The sequence below is a fragment of the Micropterus salmoides genome, unplaced genomic scaffold (genome assembly GCF_014851395.1).
Source record: "Micropterus salmoides isolate LMB-PRFRI ecotype aquatic unplaced genomic scaffold, ASM1485139v1 Ms_hic_scaffold_7, whole genome shotgun sequence".
NCBI classification, from domain to species: Eukaryota; Metazoa; Chordata; class Actinopteri; order Centrarchiformes; family Centrarchidae; genus Micropterus; species Micropterus salmoides.
In genome coordinates, this window is record NW_024044459.1 from 5,963,315 (window position 1) to 5,985,423 (window position 22,109).

General features: G+C 42.2%; 2 protein-coding genes across 4 annotated transcripts in view; both read right to left on the reverse strand.

The window, feature by feature from the left end:
• Positions 1-4,835, reverse strand: part of ppp3cca (protein phosphatase 3, catalytic subunit, gamma isozyme, a) — a 29,223-nt gene extending 24,388 nt beyond the window's left edge. For 2 of the 3 annotated variants that reach the window (XM_038704641.1, XM_038704640.1), the window contains exon 1: positions 3,720-4,835. In XM_038704641.1, coding sequence (XP_038560569.1) covers positions 3,720-3,786 — 67 coding nt within the window. In that variant the 5' untranslated portion in view covers positions 3,787-4,835. The remainder of the gene's footprint in view (positions 1-3,719) is intronic. The other variant, XM_038704642.1, reaches the window with a different exon arrangement.
• A 1,281-nt stretch (positions 4,836-6,116) lies between these two features.
• On the reverse strand, positions 6,117-21,969 carry vps37ba (VPS37B subunit of ESCRT-I a). The gene is made up of 4 exons (XM_038704643.1): positions 21,782-21,969; positions 16,340-16,511; positions 11,318-11,400; positions 6,117-8,752 (listed from the first exon to the last, which is right to left on the reverse strand). The coding sequence occupies exons 1-4, from the start codon at positions 21,884-21,886 to the stop codon at positions 8,279-8,281; spliced, it is 834 nt and encodes a 277-aa protein (XP_038560571.1). The 5' UTR covers positions 21,887-21,969; the 3' UTR covers positions 6,117-8,278.
• Between the last annotated feature and the right edge of the window lie 140 nt (positions 21,970-22,109).

Here is a 22,109-nt window from a genome sequence, read left to right on the forward strand (position 1 = left end):
AAACACAGTCAAGTGCTCAACATCTTTCACTGCAAAACGCATCACAGACAGAAGGAGGATCCAGCAGCAGGACAGTAGTGACGATAAGACATTAAACATTAATAGCTATAAGATAGATAGCCAAAAAGCAAAACAGTGCCTTTTAATCCAAACTAATAATAACAATTCAATCCAATTCTTTGACATCTAACATTAATGCAGCTAATAATATCAAGAGTTTATGCATGAAAAGAACTACAAGTCTAAAATTCAGCCCTGTCCCGAGCTGTCAGCTGTACAGATTAGTACAGCAGCTCCATCAGTTCATTAAACTCCGGTTCAGATATTAGCCGACTAAGCTGCACTTATTCAAAACAATAGTAGAGTGCCATCCAAGCTCTCTCACTTAAAGGGCTTGCGAGGTAAAAAGGGATTACAGCTGGTATGCCAAACAAACAGGCCAGGCACACACAAATACATTATGGCATCAATTAAGTATGGTGTAAAGCTAGTCAGTTCGGTTTTTCAGCACTAAGGCACACAGAGACATTATGTAGAAAAGTGCAACAATAATATTGTGTGTTATATATGACTGCCTTTGCACAGCTGAAGAAAACGAGAGTTTTAAACCCACAGAACCCACTCATTCAAATAGTTTCATCCTAGATTCCTGATGTCACCAAATCCGTCCACGGGTCAGTGAACAGGACACCCCATGCCATCAATTGTGACATAATTCATATATCAGCGCTGCTTGTGTTATAAGCTGTGCCAGTGGCAATGAACAAGAAGAGGAGAGCGAGAGGTATTCTGAGAATGTCGTCACACCCACACAGAGCAAATCTAACAGCAATATGAAAAAAAGAAAAAGGCATTAATGACTTTTTAGTGTGGGTGCATTTGCTAATCAGTGATGCAGAGCCTGAGTGCAGACGGAGCCTGATGTATTTCTCACTCAAGATTGTGTCTCAGTCTGGACTTGAGGGACACATTAAGAGTTTAGAAGCTGATCTGCTGATGTTTTCATAGCTTTTGTAAAGACATATTTGACACACACTGTTAGATTTACTGCCGGTCCAATAAAGCTGCAAATAAGGGCCTGCAGGTGGTGTTGTGGCCGCGGTGCAGGAGATGCAGGTAACTGATGGTAGCTAGGCAGCAGACTATAGCCTGGCCTGCGATGGAAAAGCTAGAGTGCAGTTCCAACTTGGCTAGCCTGTGCTGAGGACAAGCTGTCATGAGTTGACCAGCGTGGTATAAATAAACAGTAAGTGCTCCCAGGCCTACGAGGCACGGCTGCGAAGAGAGCTGTAAGCTGAGGTACGAGCCTTAAGAACAGATTAGGTAAAGCCTCTATTAGCAAGGGCTTCCAGATACAGGGGCTGTTTACTTAAAAGCCTGGTCACACTGAAGGAAGACTCCAGTATGAACAAAGCAGAAAAATTGACCAAATTCACATGCATTTGCCTGGAGGCTGGCGGTAATTACCCGCGCTGGACAATAATAGCTGGTCTCTGTGCCAAAGAAAAGAAGTCTCCTTCTCAACAGGAATGATCCCCCTGCCCCCCCCAAATAATAACAACAATAACAGATTAAAAGAATTGCTGGGTCGATTGGCCTGTACAATCAAGGCTGGGCCAGTCTGTTCAAACACAGATCTGTGGCTGCCAGTAAAGAGCTTCACTCCGAACACACAACACCATGCAGTGAAAGAAACCGACGGTGGAGACGAAATGAAGCGAGCCACTTATTTTTCCGGCACGTGAAGTAAAATGTTTTGTTGAAAATAATAAGCTGCCACCGCCCTGACACTGGCTTCTTATTAAAGACTGCCTGTCCTAATTAGCATTAATGTTTGATGAACTCTTCAAAACCACACACACACACACACACACACACACACACACACACAGGGCCACTGCTGCACTGCATCAACACCCACGCTGTCTGGCATGACAACAAACGACTCAAGAAACAAAGCCACTACTATCTACCAGCCTGCCCACCGAGGATAATGTTTTGGACAGTGATACAAGCCATCGTCTAGAATATGTCCGCCATTGTTTTAAAATCAACACAATGGAGGAGGATTGAATTACAAATATGCGGCTGGGTAGAGATGAATAGAACAGACTGGGGCTGGATGAATCATGAAGTCCACTTCAGATTGCTCTAATTATCTGTAAATGCATTACCCTTGCGAGCTAAATGCCAGGCCACGGATTTATTCTCTATTATCTTATATCCCTGATTTTATTTCAGACACAAGAGGATCGGGGTTAGCACGCAGCAACAAGCCAGTTCAATTTATATCAAAGTTGACATGAATCTTTGTCACATCTAGCAACGGAGATATCAAAAAGGTAGCTAAGCAAAGTCTTGTCTGCAGTAAGTGCAGGTGGGCACCACACACCTATTCGTCTACTGAATACTCAACAAGTAATAAGTAAGCACACAGCAATAAGCAATACTCAGCAGTGAATCAGCTTAACTGTTGACTTACACAACCAGAACAGCATTAGCCTTATGTAGTCTACCAGTTAAGCCCTCTTGCAGCCTCCAGTTACACTGGAAACACCACTGTGATTACCTGCCAGAAAACACCAAGGGTCAACTAGTGCGGACCACATATTTCAGCCTGAACATACAGTGATATTTTACAATCATAGTTTGCATTGCGTTACAAATATGTACTCAAAAAAACTGAACCATGCATGATGTGGATAACAATAACTAATTTCTGGCTTTTTAATACAGGGACAATATTGTTTGGGATGGGGGGGGGGGGGGCACCCTGAAGCAAAGTCGCCTTTACTCCCGTCTATGTTTCTTCTTTCCGTCTTCTTCCCTGTCACGTTCCTATTCTCTCTTTCCGCCATGTGGCTGGCCATGTTGGGAACATCACTGTGGAGATTCTTTCCACAATTAACTCACCCTCTCCCTACTGGCTCACACATCAGCATTCCAGTCCCCTGGCAGGACTCTCTTCCAGTGCCCATGCAGACAGACCGGGATGTGGCCTGTGTTGGCATTAACTACTAGTGGTAGTGGTGGTGGTGGTGGCAGGGGTGGGGTTGGCTTCTCTCTCTCGGGAGTTACCTCAGACTTGGCTCTGCCTGCCCGGTCTTAGGCAGACACAACAAATGGTGTCGTGTCTGTCCAAAGAGCCATGACCGCCTCAGGGTGAAGGAATCCATCTTGTCAAGCCCCGCTGGTAACCTGAGCGGTCCTTGGTTATTCCCGTGAGGGAGCAACGACCTCACAAATTAAGATTTCATCAATCCTAAATGTCAAGGAGATTGGGCACCAACATAGGACGACTCCTCGCCTTTGATTTCTGCTGTGTGGTGGTGTATCACATATACCAGCTATGGAGCTAACTATGGAGATGATTTATGAAGTTCTAACCTAAGCAATCATGGAAAGAAAGATGCCCTGATTCACCCTCATCCAGAGATATCTGAGCATCTGCTTGTTAAGGGGAATGGTGTAGAAGCCCCTATGGATGTGACAACAGTGGAATAAACAAAACAATTAAGAATACCTTTTGTCTCATATCACCGGAAGCCTGCTGACCTAAGGCTCCTATAATAACAACATTATAAACTTCGCCACACGTCTTTTTGACAGGAAGGGGTTTAGACAAAGTTATTCCAAAAGCTACAGGTGGTTTTCAATTTCATACGTTAGCAATCAACCCAAGGATGTACGATGCACGTAACATTGAAGAAAACACTCACCTTTTATCAGCCGCTCCGTGGTGGACTGCTTCTCCTGTTTGTCTTTGTCTTTATCCTTTCCTGACATCTTTGATTCGTCTGAAGGCTAATTTCGGGGATCAAATCTTGTACAGCTCTCTTGCCAGCTAGCTCGAGGACAAGCTAGCGCATCAGCCTGACTGTCAGCTCCGTCTTGACTTTCGGTTGTGGTCGGAGGCACTAATTTTATGTTTGCTCTTTCCAACAAACACTAAAGATTAGCTAGCGAAGGAGCTCTGGCTGTTATTGTGGTTTAATTGGCTAATAACCTAGCTAGCTTGCAGCAACATTAATGCTCGCTAATAATTACAGCACAAAGTACTTATTTTGACACAAATGTAGAATTGTAATAAACATTAGAAAAAACATAGGCAACCGTTTGCTGCGTAATAGTCGTCAAGCACAGCAAATAATACCTGGATATTAAGAGTTACCTAAAGGGAGGCTGCCGTTAGCAGCTAACGTTAATCCGATTTACCGTTAGTTAACGTTGCTCTTTCTCAGCTAGTTAGCCAGCTAACATCTTAACGTGTTGGCAAGTCGGTGGACAGGCAAAGACAGCAACGGAAGACTGGCGTTTCATCTTTTACGTCCAGGCCGCTTATTGTAGAAAAAAAATGATTCTGGCACGTGAAGCCGCGTTTCTTCAGAATGCACAAACTCGGAGAGTCCTTCCAAGATGCGGACAGCGCCTTGACAGCGGGTTCCTGCTCCTCGGATTAAACTCTAATCTGACAGTGAGTGAGGAGCAGCGGTGGATTTCCTACAACATGGTGGAGCCGATGTGACGTGACTATGGAAACGTAACACGTGGTTTAGGGCTGCGTTAAAAACACTAAAGATTTCTTCCAGCGCGACCAGCCGCGTTCTTTGTTGCTGTTCACACGCGAGTGAACATAAAACACGGCAAATACCACTAAATACTGCTTCCCTGGGGTATAAGCTCCTGAAACATGTGTCGTGTCAGATGTGTTAAGATTCCTAGAAAATATCTCTGTTTGTAGTCCTAGCTTTTATAGTTCTTTGTGTTTCCAATGTCCTAAGCGTATTTGAACGTTTCTGGAATTGTCAGGAAAAGTCAGTTCACCTTAAAGTTCGAATAACTAAGCACACACAGTAATTATGCTTATGCTCGATTAGATTAGATTTGACCAATTTAATAAAGAAAGAAAAGAAAGTGACTCTGCCTGAAGCTCGTTTACTCCCTAACACACACTGTGAATCACGCCCATCCTAAAACAAGGCACTCCAGAGGTGGGCGTGCCTCTGAAGTGTCTTTGCCCTGCAAATGAGTATGACTTGGAAAATTATTCACTAGAAGATGCACAGCTCACAGCCCAGTTCATCTTGAATGTATATATCATTCAATTGAGTAACCGCAGACATCAGAAGGGTTACTAGAAGTTTTTTTCACAAAAAAAACGCAATCGTCCGTCCTTTAGATTGGACATAAATGCAACATTACAGGCGCAGGGGTGCATTCAACACCACAACATGTTTAACACATTGTTAACGCGCTACAATGACGTAGTGTATTGTAATAAGTATAAGCATAATAATAATAATCTTTATTTAAGACAAACGGGGGGGGGAAATTAAAGGTACAACTTCAAGAAACGAGTGGAGAGACATCAAATCAAATGCAGATACTTCCGTGCACCAGGACTCACTGGAGGTTTGGTGAATAAATTAGGTGAATAAAATGCCGCGGCCTTTACAGTCACTAGATCTCAACTCAGTTTCACACCTATGGAAGAATTTGGACCAGAGTGCAAGACAGTGCTCTCCACCGTCTCCATGAGACCAATTATAACATATCTCAAGGAGGAATGGTATGTTCCGCAGTCTTTGCAGACTTGGAGGCTCCTGGTGGCCAGACTCCATACTAGAAGACACTTAATGCTGCTTTTTCCTTTAATTTGTTACCCATCTTTATATCTAAAATCTAATTTGGAGAGTGCGAGAAATAACTGCTTTTAAATAACACAGGAGAATAACTCCTTATTGATCAGTTAAGTTATCAGTAACTTGGCCTTCTGTGTTCTAGTACTAGAAACATTGTTTAACATAACTATAAATATACCTGTGATTTTTGGAGATAATATTGTATACCATCATTTTCCAAGTATTATAATAAAATAACTAATTTTATGAAGCAATGTTTTTCTCTTCACGTTGTAAGTTATGGCCATTAACCTTTCTCTACATTGGGAGTTAAGGATAAATGTCATGTATTATCAACCCAGGAACACTAGGTGGCTGTCTTGTTTCATTTTCAAAAATGTTGCAAAACTCCAGTGTGTTCTCATGTGACATAACTGCATACAGCAAACAAGTCACATGTGTTCACTGTGTAATAACAAGGCAAGTGGATAAAAAAACATGTAAAAAAAACTGAGATTTATTGAACTTGAAAATAGCATTAAATTCCACTTGAACATTCATTATAAGTCAATACCTACAACATTACACTGAAAATATCACCACCACATATAAAACAATGGATACAGAGGATCAGTTCAAATGTAAAAAGCAGCTCAACGGCTAAAAAAAAGTATTAAAGAGGACTCTTTAGACTGAACACAAAGAGCAAAGGCCATGCACAAAATAATTATCCACTATTAGTTGTTAGAAATGCTGGTTCATCGAGATGTTGATGCTTCTGCTATTTCTGTAGTTTTGCCTGCTGACAAGTATGCCTTGTCCATTCTGTGGTCCACGTCCTTGCTTTGAGGTTAAAGTATTATCACCGAGATATGACAAAAAACATTTCAGAGCCCTGTTATTTCACCAATTAAAAAACAAAAAAAACAAAACAGCAACAACACATGCAAACATCTCTGAAACTGACCCCAGCCAATCCTCAACGTAATGGAGGAAGAATAGAAGAGAAGCACAAGCACCGCTAGGCACAAAGCCTGAGGGCATCTCTTGTCTCTCTGGCACATGTTCAGTGTTGCTCTACTATGGCCTTCTGCTTCTAGTGAGAAAGCAAAGCCTGACAGTCTGACGCTGCCTTTTTTTTTTCCTACCTTCTGGTGGAACACAAAATCAGTAGCAGGAGGAGACGACCAAATGCTTGGCCATTTTTCTTTCTTTGAAGGGTTGGGGGATTCTAACCTCAACAGCTGAGCATAGAGAATCAGCAGGACGCCATAAACGTCACTTCAAGTGTAGGCACTCGTGGCTCTTCAACAGTGCACAGCGACAGCAGTCGGGAGGAAAACAAATGAATATCTTTCGCACCAGAAAACATTTCCTCCCAGGTTGACTTTGCAAGTTCCTCCTGAAGAAATCTGTCTGTCTTTCTTTCTTTTTTTTTTTTTTCTTTCTTTTTTTTTTCTTTTTTTACAAAAAGAGTGTTTCATCTGAACATCACAAACAGATATGTTGGAATGGGAACAATGGTAGATCGCCTCACTAATTGTTTCACTTGCATAAAAAAAAAAAATAAGAGTGATGTGGGAACTCTTTGGTGCTCAGTGTGACAGAAAACTGACCAGGACCATGCGTATGAGATCCAAAGAACTGTTGGCATCATCTCCAATCCCAACTAAGGGTGTTGAGGACAACAGACAACATAAAGGAGTGTTGCATTACAACAGAAACCTACAGAAAACAACACACATCAGAAGTGTACTGTATGGCTATACATAAATCCTTCATTTCAGGCAGGGCTCTACAGGCCTGGTCATTGATTACAACAGCTCAGACACTAATGCTCTCCTTCAACTCTCTTTTGACGTCTGCCTGAGATGGACCGAGTACACCATCTTGAACCAGGCAGGTCTGGACTCGCGAGACTCACCCACATGCTGAAGAAGAGATCCACCAACCAAAGCCCTCTTTTACACATGTTAATCAGTCTATCCTGGCTATTATTAACATAACTCCATTAGTACTATATCATTAAAAGATGCTGAAATTCAAATATGTCTACGTACCTTGCAGATTTTTATATTTAAAGAAAAATCACAGCATAGATGCAGTTTTGCCTGAATGTATTTTCATAAAAACTGCACAGTAATTTGGGTCTCTCTTTGTTTGCATATCCATTACCAGTAAATTAGTATGCTGCAGATGGAAATGACTAATCAAACCCTTTTTTTCAGTGACTTAAGTGCTCCGCAAAAGCTTGAGGAAGATGTTTGAAGGGAGGTGAGAGACTGAAAAGTAATGGGCATGCAGAGCTGAGGGCACAGCTCAGTGACCCATAGGCTGACACTTGTTTCAATACAGCCTGCATTGGGCCCTTCCACTGAAGGGACTCAGGCAAGCAAGAGTCGAGGCTGATCTCGTCACGTCTTTTTTTGTTGTTGTTGGGAGTGTTGATGGGGTTGAGAGGTGAGCGCAAATCCACAGAGGATATTGGAGATCTGCTTCAGCTGAATGTGACCAGACCAGCGCGGGTCGGCCTCCTTGTGATGTGATTGGTCGTATTCCAAGAACGCCAACGACTTAGAAAAATAGTTCTCAGAGCAGTTCCAGTAGGGAAAAGTCCACGACACGCACGGTGTCCTGTGAGTGGCAACTGCTTTTATTTACTGCATGATAAAGCCAGGCTGCGGGGCCATACGAGGTGGGGGCCTCTGAGGCAAGGCTGGGGGGTACTGAGATAGGAAGTGGTTGGGGTAGCCAGAGGAGACGTTGGGGAAAGGCTGGCCTGTTCTGGGGGGAATTGGCGGGTATGGCGATGCTGAGTAGAAGACAGGAGGCTGGGGGTCAGCGGTGAGAGCTGGACTTAGAATAGGTGCTGGCTGGGACGGAGGAGGCGGGGGTTTCCTCCTCGGCTGGGCTACAGGGGAATTGCTGATGTCGGCCTCGGTAAGCAGGGACACGTCCTGAGATCGGGAGGTAGGGACTGACGCCTGGGGCAGACGGTGGCCATTCAGCACCATCTCTTGCAGCTTCTCGATCTTCACCCTTCTCAAGTGGGCCAGCTTCCTATTACTCTGGTAGGAATCAACGAAGGATTCCAGGGTCATGTCGCCATCCAGGAAGGAATCGGCCATGTTCTGTTGACAGAAGTAAAGAGATTTTGGACAGTTTAGAGAGAGAATAGAGAAGCCCCTTCTGTCTCTTATACAACACCAAGTTGAGAGCCAACATGAGTCATGACGATGGAAATAGCATCCAGGGAAAATCACAAAGAAACAAAGCCAGACACCCAAACTTCTGTGGGATTTAAAATTTTTATGATCATCGAATGATTATATCTTCAACCATTTATTCAGTAACATTTTGAAAAATAATGTCAAATAACTTGTAAATGACCAGAGATTGAATAATCAACTACACAAGTCTGATGTTTAGATTTAAACTCTGAACATTGATGCTGCAGTCACACCCTGTGTCAGTATCTGTCGCTGCAACTTTACAGCACAGTCCTCTTGTGGTCAAACTCGTTTGAAGGTGACCTGACCTGGGACCTCATACAGAGAACACACACAGATACACCCCCAGACTGCCATATATGGTCGTCACATCCCTTTGAAAGTCCTAGTAGCTAACAATAGAGATAATGTTGCGGACATGGGTAGCAAGCGAGAAAGATAAGATAAAAATGTCATAGACAATAAGGGTTTAAGATATTGTATCGTTACAGGAGCAGACATGTGAGAAGGTTTCCCAGCATGCACTGGGGCAAAAAATCCCTGAACATTTTCACTCTTTCCACACTCCATAGAATAGTTATGAAACTCAAATGAGCTTACACCGACGAGTAACGTGGTGTGCACAATTGGTCATCTCTCTGCCGCGCACAGAGCTGACTTCAGCTGAAATGTTGTTATGGGCAATGCTACTCTACACATATTGTTTAATGGCAAACTTTAGACCATGAACAAAAAAGATGTTTGCTATTTGCCCCAAATATTGTTGATTTTTTTGTTGTTGTTCTTACTATTGTTATTAAAAACATGGGGAAAAACACATAATTGAATAACAAACAACATATTAAATACTTTCCCAGGTAAAAAGCCATGTGAAAAGTAATTATATTTAACTAATAAGTGAATGTTCCTCAAGAAACTGTGTGTGAAGCCAGAGACTGGTTTCTTGGACGGGGCACTTAATAAGTGGGGGGTATGGGGGTCCTCCCTTAGAATTAGAATAGATTTTGAGCATTAAACACTTAATTTCCTGCATTCTGGTGAAGATTTCTGCTCCAATTTATGGTGGAAATATCTTATTATATAGAGGGAAACACAATATTCAGGTGGCAGGTGACAATTCAAAATATATAATTATAATAGAATATAATGTAGTGAGGCTCTCAGGAATTCTTTATTGCTTTTAAATATTTTATATCCTCCCTGCTGAGTCAACACACATGATTTAGTCTTACCTCCTCTTTTGTGTCTTCTGTGGGGAAGTAACCTACTTAAATTTGTTAAATTAGTTTGTTGTTAACATTACATTTTTATAGCCTACTGAAACTACGGTATATGTCGTCACTCGCTGGTGTTGCAGCGAAGGTGCTTTCAGGGTAACCCCGACAGCGGAATATACCTCTTGTAAATGTGTAACCACTGCGACAACAAGACGTTCACGGTGTATTCCTCAGAGAAATAAACACTTTCCACGGTAATATCAAGAAAGAGAGCGTCAGTTTACACAGTAAACGGCATGTGGGTAAAATTTTACAGATGGTACTCTGACTACCCGTTCCCGAACGTAGCACGTAGCTGCGCCACAAGTAGCTGACGGAGAAAAAATACACCGTCTCGTCCAGTCGCAGTGGACTAAACTGGAAGGTTTTAATGTTGCAGGCCACAGTTTTTTTGCAAGTAGTTTAAAGTCGTATTGTTGTGAATCTTTAGTGTAAATTCGCCTTAGAATTTCCAACTAACAAACGCCCCCCCAACAGCAGCTCAGCGCCCCCCAGTCGTCCTCAGAACTCCCCCTGCGGCGGGCAGTACCACCCCCGCTGAGAAACACTATTTTAGCAGATCCTCTTGGTCTCTTACATGAGGCCAGAGATGCTCAGTGGTGCAGCACTAGAGAAACAAGACAAAGGAGGCTTAAATGGCATGACCTCACCCTGACAGAAACTATTACATCGTTTTCAGAATAAAAACAGAAATGAGACAGATTATGGGCCCGCAATTTAGGAAGTGGTTTACCTAGGATTATGCATGTGCGGGGTTTGTTGGTAAGCATGGTTAGGCCGGTTTCTAAATGTACACACGTTCTCAGGCACAAGAGGAAATAGAGAATGTGGGTGATGCCAGAATTCAGGAGCTTGAACAAACTGGGGTCCATCAACAAACATTTAGAAAAGACAGTGGTGACTGAGGTAATATAGGGATTTAAAACCAACTTTTTCACCAGCTCATTCAACAGCAGCCACACTAACAGGGCTGCCTGCACTGACAGACAGGTAGCTATTGCAGGGATAAAAATTGGGACCTCTAAGTCAGCTATTCTGCCCTTCCACATGCTCTCCAACAAGAGCCTCACATTTGCACAACGAAGCCTCTGTAGGAGACAAGAGCTGGTAACGCAGGTATCTGAATTAACATCCAGTGTCACTGAGGGAAACATGAAGTCATCCGTGGAGAGAGCAGTATAATGCTTACCTCTGTCTCCTCTTCTATTTTGGCTCCCTCCGCCTGCAGTAGGGCCAGCAACGTGTCCAGGGAGGTGTTTCCTGACTTGTGGTCTGTCAAATAACAAGAAAAAGAGGAACAGCACAAATGTTACTATTCTGCTGGGCCTGAACTGAGAGAAGGCGTGTCCAGACAGATTTAACATTGTGTTATAAGAAAAACTGTGTATTCAGTATTTACTGTGCAGTCAAAGCAAAGCCAGCCCACACCATCCACCATACATGTAAATATAGAGAACTGAAGACTTAGCATGCAACATCACACGCTAAACACAAGCTTATCATACTTTTTTAAAAGACCCACATTCATCTTAATGCTACACTTTCTGTTGGAATTAAATTTAATAACTGAAATGTGAAGATCTGTCAATACTGTAGGCGTAAGGTGTAATAAAGATGTTGCATTACCTGATTTTTTTGTTATAAGGACTTAATTGTAACAATGTCTACGCACTAAACCTTGTGTTATTTTACTCTTTTTTGGTTGTCTTTGTAAAAAAAAAGAAAAAAAGAGCCGTTTGTCTTTAAATCAGAGCTACATTTGTAATATTACAATACCACAGTTCATCGCCTCTTTTACACAATCTTTTCAACACATGTGTGACACAAGACTCCGTGCCGTTTTCCGTGCCGTTTACACAGCGCTCGAGGCAACCCAGATGCATTGTGGATGAAGTGTGATCCATGCCTAAATTAACCATGGAGCTCAATTTCCAAAAACCGCTCCCCCAAAATATTCCCTCAGTTTTTAAGATGAAATGAACGCTAATAGTAACAGATTTTAATGAGCCTGTCACACAAAGCTAGGGCAGGATATGTGAGATCTGACAGTATTGGTTCTTTGACAGACACATCCAAACAACCTTAACGCCTCTCTGTTTGCTGTGAACTTGCCCCACTGAGCCGACTGAAACTGACTCCGTTGTCTCTAAGGAGGAAGATTGTTTTGTTTGTGTTCCTAAGCAGGACTGAAAGTCAACACCAACTGGAGCTGGGATTGCATCCCTGCATGGTGAAACTCTGGCAGTAAGCCTAATGACACATCAGTAGTTACTGATCTCCACTATAGCATTGTCAACTCACCGTCATTACCCAACCCTAGACACAATATTGTGGATCTCTAATTACAGGAGTGACTCCAGTCCAACCTGAAATGCTATTCTACCTTAAGCTTTCTTCTGCGCATGGCAAGCAGGTGATAAAGGTCTAGAAAAATTCACTTATGCACTGGTCACTGAGTGCAATACAGGTCCATCTTAAATTAAAACATTTCTGCATAATTGATGTTGAATATCTTTCGCCCTGTGAGGCTGTACACTATCACCAGTCATGGTCAAGGAGAAGGTCCATCATTTCGAAGGCATTTTATATAACTAGCAATATTCAGTTTTAAATTATATAATGTCTTCTGTCAAAAAGGTGTCATTAGCATGCCCTTAACTCTCCTCCACACTATCACTTGTGAATTTCTAACAAGTTCCAGGGTTAATTAAGTGTTAAAAAGGGCCGATGAGTGATGGTGATTAAGTGTGTGAAAGGCAAAAGAAAATAAGAAAGTACAACGTTGACGAAAGGCTTGGCCACGCTACAACTTCTGCTCCACACTTTCTTATACTTTGGTATCTGCTATTGAGCACACCAATAAAACACATCTATAAAAAGGTATGACCACAGTTAAAATATCACACAATTTTATCATGTTGGTGTATCACTTAAAACTTGTCAAACTGGCTATGACTGGAAATGTAATACTTAGCTTGTCAGACTCCACATACGCACTGGTGCAAACACACACAACCTCACACACTTCTTTGCTATTGGTCCAAGGTCAACAAAGTGAAAACGAGAAGCAAAGATGTAAATTTGCGCATGTGACCCTGCCCTCAGAACAAGGTGACAGATGGTTAATACTTACAATGTAAGACTGCCTGTGCATCATGCAGCACAGAGACATTCAAGATTAACATTATGCAAAGAGCAGCCCGACCACTTTTCTTGTTAAATTCCACAGCAAGAGGACCTGTTTTTTCAAACACTGAAAGAACAAATGAAACTTTTTGTATAATTTCTGCGCTGGGTGACTTTGACTTACAAAACCAACAAAAGGGCTTTGAGGGATTCCTGAAACAACAATTAGCCAGACCAAATTTCTCAAAAATTGGTCAATTTACTGCTAATCCAAAATGTTATCTCTGAATTTCTGGCACTAGATCCCAAAAACTCACAGTGGTTTGCCAAATGTTACTGGCAGAGTTTAAATTGAATAGAAAACTGTTCCTTTTTGACACAGCCTTTTTTCCTGGGGGAACTCCCATTCCTTTCTGTCCCGCTCCCTCTCCCATAACAGGACGGACTCTTAGGCATATCAGCAGCCCTCCTCCACACAAAGCGGTGATTCTCTGGCTGAGCCCGCAGAGTGCCCAACACACATAGTCTGGGCCTGGAGATCATGAGACCATTTAGTAAATGAAGCCACATCGACCTCTGCTGTGAATCTGAGTGGGGAGCTTTGGACTGCCTCACTGCCTTTCTCGCTCTCTCTCTCCCACTCTCCCAACTCCCCTGCCTTCTGGTCGCATCATCCAGCACTCCCTCCCACCCACTCCGGCTGTTTTGCACCAGCTTGCCTGGCAGCACAATGGCCCACTGTGGGCTGCTGTCCTCAGAGGCAGTGGGTGGTGGTGGTGGTGATGCCCTGCCATTTTGGCCTCCAGAGGTCAGTGGACAGTGAAGGGTAATACAAAGGCCGCACTTCTCCAGGAGAACAGGTTGGGGAGGGCGTTGCCGGTGGTGTAGCTGTATGTCGACATCAACACAGCAAGCTACTGTATATGTTGGATCTCTCATCTGGGTCAAACGGCTGCATTTCTCTCAGCTCTTAAGCATCGCTGTCCGTCCCCGGCTGCTCTTCAGCAAATCCACAACTAGGACGGCTGGTGCATAGAAGGAGGGGGAGGCGGGGGGACACCGGGTAACCTACATTTGACAAAAGCCATCGCTTGCTGACGATAGACAAAAACCACAGACCTGCATCAGTCCCATTGACTGCTGTATGAGAAATGCTGTCCAACAAGACAGGCTTCAAATTATAAAGCAAAAGGTTGTCATCATCGCCTTGAAACCTTAAATGTAAACTTAAAATATCTGCACACATTACAACTACTGTTTAGTAGATCCCTACTTTGCTGTAAATAGAGCAGCAAATCTGTTTAGATAAGACTCAACTTCAAATCTGGCCTTAAAGTACTAAAAACTACAACATCTGACAGATTGCAAAAACTGTTGCAACCTTTGTGTGTACTGTATACATGGCAGCACCAGCAGAGTCTGCATGCCTTGCAGGGAAGAAGTCAAACTTTTATCAGCGTAGTGAATGGTTGGCATGCTATTTTGAGAGGGTTGCTTGGCAACCACTGCGTCAACACGGTCACAAGTATCGTCACTCCGTCTTCTTCACACACTAGGTACAGTGAAGGTGTGTCGGTGTGGTACATTACGGCCCTCTAAGCCTGTCTTTTCCAGTACGATCCTGCAGTGGAGATGGAACTTGCTTAACCTGAACAGAGAGACTCCTGCAGCAACATGACAACAGGGCTTTTAGTGAAGGCTCCAGCCTCCGATGGGAAACGTGAGAACTGGTGAAACAGGTCTCTTCATGCAAACTTTACATAACACCCAAGGTTCCTACGATGATGATTGACTGTATGAAACATGGACGTGGTGTCCGTGACGTCACCCATAGGTCACTGAAGAGCGCTTGTGAAGCTCAAACGTGGGCGGCTCTGGCCTTCGCCATCTTAGCAGTGTATGACTCCGGCTAATCCAGAAAATGGGCAAAGAGGTAGAGCAGAGGCTGAATGAAGCCTGGTTGTTGAACTACCTAACCCGAGAGGGCACCCACCTGTCACTCAAAGAGGGCCCACCCTTAATTATGCATAATATTAAGCCTCAATATAATTTAAACGTGCAAGTTATATAAAAATGCACTACTCTACAGTTGTCACAAAGGGGACCAAAACTGTTTTTGTACAACGCTGTAAAAGAGCCAGCCTTAGGCGAGCGTGCGAGATGGGGGGGTGTGAAGACTGCTGCAGCACCCCCTACTGACAGGGAGGAACACACAGTGTGCAAATTACATGTGCAGACCTCATAATGGGCACTACTGTTACTATATGACGACATAAAATACAGCAGGTTGGTGCTGAATTCAGGTTGGTGCTGAATTCAGAGGATGCTCTGGTTGATATTACAGCCTAATAGTTTGACGTCAGCAGCTGTTTGCACTCTTTTGTCATGATTATAGGAGCTACATTGGTGTGATGTGCGGATCAGCTCTGACAATATCTAAATAATCATGTGTGCACAAATCATCCACTGGCCTCCCAACCCAACTAATTATTTTCTCAGATTCATCCCACCTCTACCGGTCCTTTTAACTTTTCATGTGATTTCTTTATTGTGTGTTTTCTTTAACGGTTTACTTTAATGATTAGAGAGGCTGCTGTCAGTCATTTTAAATGCTTCCATGGGCGCAGTAATGCAAATGCAGCAAAACTAAAAACTGTAGGCGAGGACAGGACAGACAGAGGAAACTCTGCAGAAGAAACAGAATTCAACTTTTAGCTTTTAATTAATTGCGATGCTCTGATGGAGCTCAGGATTGATCAGGAGGACAGCTGCTTTACTCCAGACTGTTTCTCTGTCCTGGACTGTGTGTGAGACCTTTTAGATGTGGAGAAGAACACAAAATATTCATTAACGTTAGATTCTGACTGATCCTGCTGATGCTGGCCTCAGGTGGCCATTTGAGGAACTACTTTTCACTCTTAAACAGAAAGCAGAAACTCCAATCACGTAAAGCCTCACACTGAATGTCTTCACAATTTCACTCCAGTGAATTAAATGTTGTTAAGCGCTGGGTTACATTCAAAATGAAAGATTAAATAATAAATAAAAATGTTTCTTTCTTGTGATAGCTGTACTGCTGCTGTACCAAGAGTGGACTTGCGAAGCTGATAGGACTCAAAGCTCTCCTGAAGACAGCTGTAACGTTTGGTCAGCTGCTCTTTCTTGAGCTCCAGTCTGGGCTGCAGGGCAAGGTTTTGCTCTGCCAGGGTTCGGTTGTTGACCAGCGTCATCTCCTTGCTCTGCTGGACGTCCTGCATCTACAAAAGAAAAAAAAAAAAAAAAAAAAAAAGTCAAATGTCTTTATGGCTTTACTTTTGCACATCCTTCAATCCAGAACTCATGACACACAAGAGTCTTGAGAGACAAGACTTCTCTCTTTAATACTGGACTCTAATTTAACCGTCTGAGTGAAGTACATATCTACAATGAATCTACCATTAATATGCATTCTTTGCTGAGAAACATCTAAGAAAGAAAATGAAAGGAAAAGGTTTTATAGTTGACTAACTATGAATCATCACACGGCAGTTTTCACACAACTCCCACCACATATTCACTGTCAAAAGACAAATCTTGTTCAAAGAAGAAAACTTTGTTTCTTTTACATTTATTATCTAATTTAAGCAGAGTGACACCTGCAAGGCCAGTACTGAAGATATCTGATTTTTATATATATATATATATATATATATATATATATATATATATATATATATATATATATATATATATATATATATATATATATATATATATATATATATATATACATATATATATATACACACACACACACACTACATTCCATTCAGGTAGGACAGTACCTGGGACCTGCTGTGGCGTATTGCTGACTCACTGTGTCCAGATTCAGTTCCTCTGTCACTGTTCCCTATACGACACTCGATAGCTGATTCTATAGTGAGCAGTAAATTTGTATTTCGGACGCAGTATTATCACTTTGTGTCATCACTCACAGGTGTAGCATAATTTGGCCTCCGAGATAGAAGATAGATAACTTCCACTTGGAACAGACTGCCGGCAAACTGGCTGCAAAGCCTCCATCACGGGCAGTATCCAATATTAACACCAATACAATAGAGGCTGCAACTAACTAACAATTTATTTTTTCGCTATTGATTCATTGGCAGATTATTTTTTTGATTAACCAACTAATCATTGGGTCTATGAAATGTCAGAAAAGTATGAAAAATTGACAGTCAGAACTTTGCGGTGCCCAAGACATCAATTGTCTTGTTAGATCTGAGCAAAAGGTAATCACTATAGTATCATCTGATGGGTTTTAAGAGGAGAGACTGCACTTTAAGTATCTTCAACACAACTCTATAGGGAGTAGCCTGTAAAGCCAAAGATAGCGGTTGTGCCGCCCCTCCCACTAGAAAGCCAATCGTCTGCTTTTAACAGCTGAGCCGGGAAAAATTTCACTATTGCTTGAAAAATTACAATGTATTATCAAAATGGAGTAGTTGCACATTATTCTTCTGTCCATCAACTTCTCAGTGAATCCACTAATGGTTTCAGTTGTAAATACAAAAATATAGAGCTACTTTAAAAATGACCTATCCGCAGTTTGTATCTGGTTTCACTTGTGAGCAAACTTAACAAAAGAAGCTAACTGGGGCTATCTTAACGATGCGACTACAAGGCTGCTCTTGCCATTCTGCTGACATTGCTGGAATGCAGCCATACATCTTTGCTTTCCCTGTGACGAGTCAAAATGTCTGCAGTGGAAAAGGACTCACAAGAAGCAGCACATCTTAAGTCTCAAGCCCACGCTGAGATAACCCTGATGACATCATTAAGAGTTATATTTGAAAACTTTGGAAACATCCCTTCAGAACCACAGGAGACCTTGTAAAACAGTGAACTACCTTGTGTAAAAACCAATAGTGTGCCCCACTGCAGGTTTGAAGTGAAACCATGAGGACAGTTGGAAAGAACAACTTGCTACAGTGTGAAAAGTGGAAGATTAAAATCAAATGACTCATTTCACACATCCAACCAACACGTTGTATGTGCAAATATAACCAGGATTGGGCGGGATAATGTAGGAAAACTAAATATACACCGTAGCGTAGGTTGTGATTATAGAATAGTTTCTAAAAGTGAATGAGGAGGGCCTTGCTTGGTGGTTGGACCAAATGGAGACAACAATATTTCATACAGGAAATGCACCTAAATATGTCTATTACCACTGAACTTCACACAGTCATATCCTGAGGTGGCCAGCCTCCCTTTAGCAAGAGCCGATGTCCTCATTCATCGTGGCCGGCTGAAGAAGCAGACCTTTAAATAGCATCCATAACTGCAGGCTTGTTCTGTCAAACCAAACACATAATTGTTTGCTGGGAGAAACGCTCTCCAACGCCCCACTCTCCCCACAAAGGCTGAAATAATCAGGAAATGTGGGTTAAGAGCTCGTCTGGATGGACCACAGACCCAAGTTTTGGAGAGCTTATGTAATAACCCACAATCAGATACAGGTGGCTGTAATACGCCAATCACAAAAAATAAATAAAACTTCTAAAATTCAAAGCACATGTTGCTTCAGTGATTCTTATGATCAAGCTGCGACTCCTTCTTCCTTTGTTCTGTGTAACCACAATCAAAGCCACACAGATATGTGTCACAGGAACTGTGAGTCGCTAAGTGGTAAACAGACACGATGGTCGGAAACCCAACTGAGCACATGCGATATTTTATGTCAGAAAAGTACATAAATAATATAAGTAAGTATATAAGTAATATAAATTAGCCAGAAGGACATCAGGCCGATATTAGCTTATTACAGATATATCAGTACTGGTAAACATGTCAGCAGATAAGTAACATGAAATTGCAATACAGAAACTCCAAACTAGGTCTGTGATTTACTAACCATGTCATAATTACATTGTTTTTTCCTGTCAGACAGCACTGACACGCTTTGTATGTATCTTGGTCAGAAAAAAAAATGACAGCTGATATATTGTATTTTTTTTTTAATACCTCAGCAATCCAGTCTCTATATGACTATAATTACTATTATTAGAAAAGCATGTAAATGTTTGAATATATCCCTTTTAAACCAGCACTTGAGCAAGGCACTTGTGCACCAAGATGTTATAATAACTGTTCTGTTATAAATTGATACGACTGGACTTGAACTTCAGCACGCCCGCTCCGTAAAAAACCCACTCCTGGATTAGAGAAAGCCTCAAAAAGATATGGCGGCGCTCAGCTTAATCTCAACTCGCTTCAAGAGAGTAGTAAAGTATGCTTTACATGTTGCAGCGAGTTGAGATTAAATGAGCCGAAACATTACGTGGGGGACATTATAAAACTGGGTCACCTAAAAATCAAGATTGCGCTGTCTTTAGCTCAGTGGACACTCAAAATGTAGCTGAAAAGAAACTACTGTTTTAAAAATACATCTTGCAGCCTGAGCGTGCCTCAAAACAAAAACAAGTCCCAAACAGCCTGCTTTTAACACAAAACACAGGATGCACTGAATCTCCAAACAAATTCATGACAGCACTATTTGCATTATTCAAAAGGCAACACGTGCTGCCTTCAGTGTGTGTTTTGCAAACTGAGAAGATTATTGCCGACAGCGAAGCATGTGTCTACATCTAAGGCAAGGGTTTGTGTCTTTATACTACAGCTGTGTACTCAGTACTTCTCAGCACTCTCTGGTTTCACTCAACATCTTGTGACACCCACTGCCTTTGTTCCTGTCCAGTGTAGAGAGAATTTCCCAGACAGATACACCTTGGGCTCAGGCACGTCTTTACAAGGCTGATGCTCTTCCATCTCTCCTATAATCTCATGACTGCTACTTCAAGTCATTTAAGACAACAACTGCAGTGTCATTGCAGTAAACATGTCCCTCCCCTCTGTGTAACCTACGGGAAGAGGACAATGAAACCATGGAGACAGGGTGTGGATCAAAAACTGAACTGACAACACAAAAGGCCGGCTCACAGCAAACAGCTATATAATACCATTTTCTTCTGCTTTTGCAAGATGATATCTGGGGCACTTCAGGTGACACAGAGTAGCTTGTAGTTCCGTCTGTCTGGGAAGAGGGGCTTTCATCACATTTTTACGCAACGACTCCTCACTGGCACACAAAATGAGCTTAAATAAGACTGCCAGAGCGAAAGCTGTGGCACCATGACAACAGACAAGGAAAATTCATCTGTCCTGAAAATTTGTGTTTGACGTTTGTAATTACTGATCAGGTCCAAGCAGAGGTATGTATGGAGAGTAAGAAATAGGATGGGGTGGGGGGGGTTCTTGAAGAGTTTACACCGGACAGTAAAAAAAAAAAAAAAAAAAAAAAAAAAAGAAAAAGAAGAGAATGAGTACAGTGGGAAATTTTTTCAGACGCCGGGGATCTGGTGGAGCTGATTCAGCAGCAGGACATTAGGGTAGATTAAAGCTCACACCGGAATTGACTATTTTGGAAGGAGCAGCAGTATGGAAAATAATCACAAGCCCAAATCCTGTATAAAAATGTCTAATCTCTTTGCACTCTCTATCTCAATATGGCAAATTTATGTCTGTGGTAAAACCTTTCTAGGGACTATGGTTTATAATCGCTCTATGTTTGGAAAAACTGAGTCTTATCGGCTGCTTATCTTGACAAGGGCAGCCTCATGACTAAGTGCAAAGCAGATAGACATTTATTGGAAATTGATTGAGTCCCTGTGGTACTGAAGCAAAGCCACAGAGTCCAGATATGAGCCGATGGTCTGTATGGAGAAGCAACTCTGAAAGTGTCAATATGTTACTTTGTCAATTGCCTCACATGTCTACCTCATGTAGCCTACCATTCTGAGTGCATAAAATAATCTGCTGAACTCGGCTTTATTTAACAATACAGAAACTGATGCGAAAAATACCTCTATTAAATAATGATGTTAGTAGGCTATCACTTGTGCTTCTGGGCGTACACAGGTTAATAATTCACATTTTAGATAAGGGTGTTAAGTTTTGTTTTCCTCGCTATCGGTCTGCCTGCGGCGGCAGGAAAGTCAGTCATAAATTGGCAGATTTGTGAGTGCAGTCTGGCATGACGACCTGCCTGAGAAAGAGTGTCGAAGCTAGGCCATTGCTTAAATTTGATTATTTTCTGAAAATGACTCAGCATTAGTTTGGCCATTTAAACGTTTTATTGATCCCACATACTACTGAATATAGACGAGCTTTTTCTGTTTGGGGAAGTGCCGTTTATTGGAGCAACAATGTCGCAAACTGGGAATCCTAATGTGTTAAAACTTGAGACAATGCTTGCCCCTGCTCCGTCCCAAGGTTAACGATTTGTACCCGCTACTAGGTTTCGGAACACTGAAGTTCGGTTGACAACACATATTTACGATACAGTCCTAAACGAAATAACCGTTTCGTTCCCAATATGCCGAGCCTATGTTGGGAAAAACACAACAAAGGGTCGAGGGAAAAAACAGTGACCGAGAAGGAGTCAGTAGCTAACGTTGGACTACAAAAGCGAAGTAGCTTAACATACCTCATCCATCTCCTGTACCATTTTTGTGAGTTTTTCGTCATCCTCCAGAATTTCGTTGAGTTGAGTCATCGTGTAACCGCTGAACTTGTTGGAAAAATTAGACATTTTAGCTCTTGTTATGTGTTTCTCCCCTCCTGTGATCCCTCTGCTCGCCTTTCAGATTGTGACAGCTGACTGAGCTTCCCTTACAGGAAGAGACGATACAGGCCCAGTGATGCCTTCATGTGCTGTCACAAATTTGCCTTTACCGGTGTTCCGGTAAACCCATAGACTGGGTAACCCTCACGCAACTTCTTAACAACAGAAACATCCGGCATTTTACTGTGGC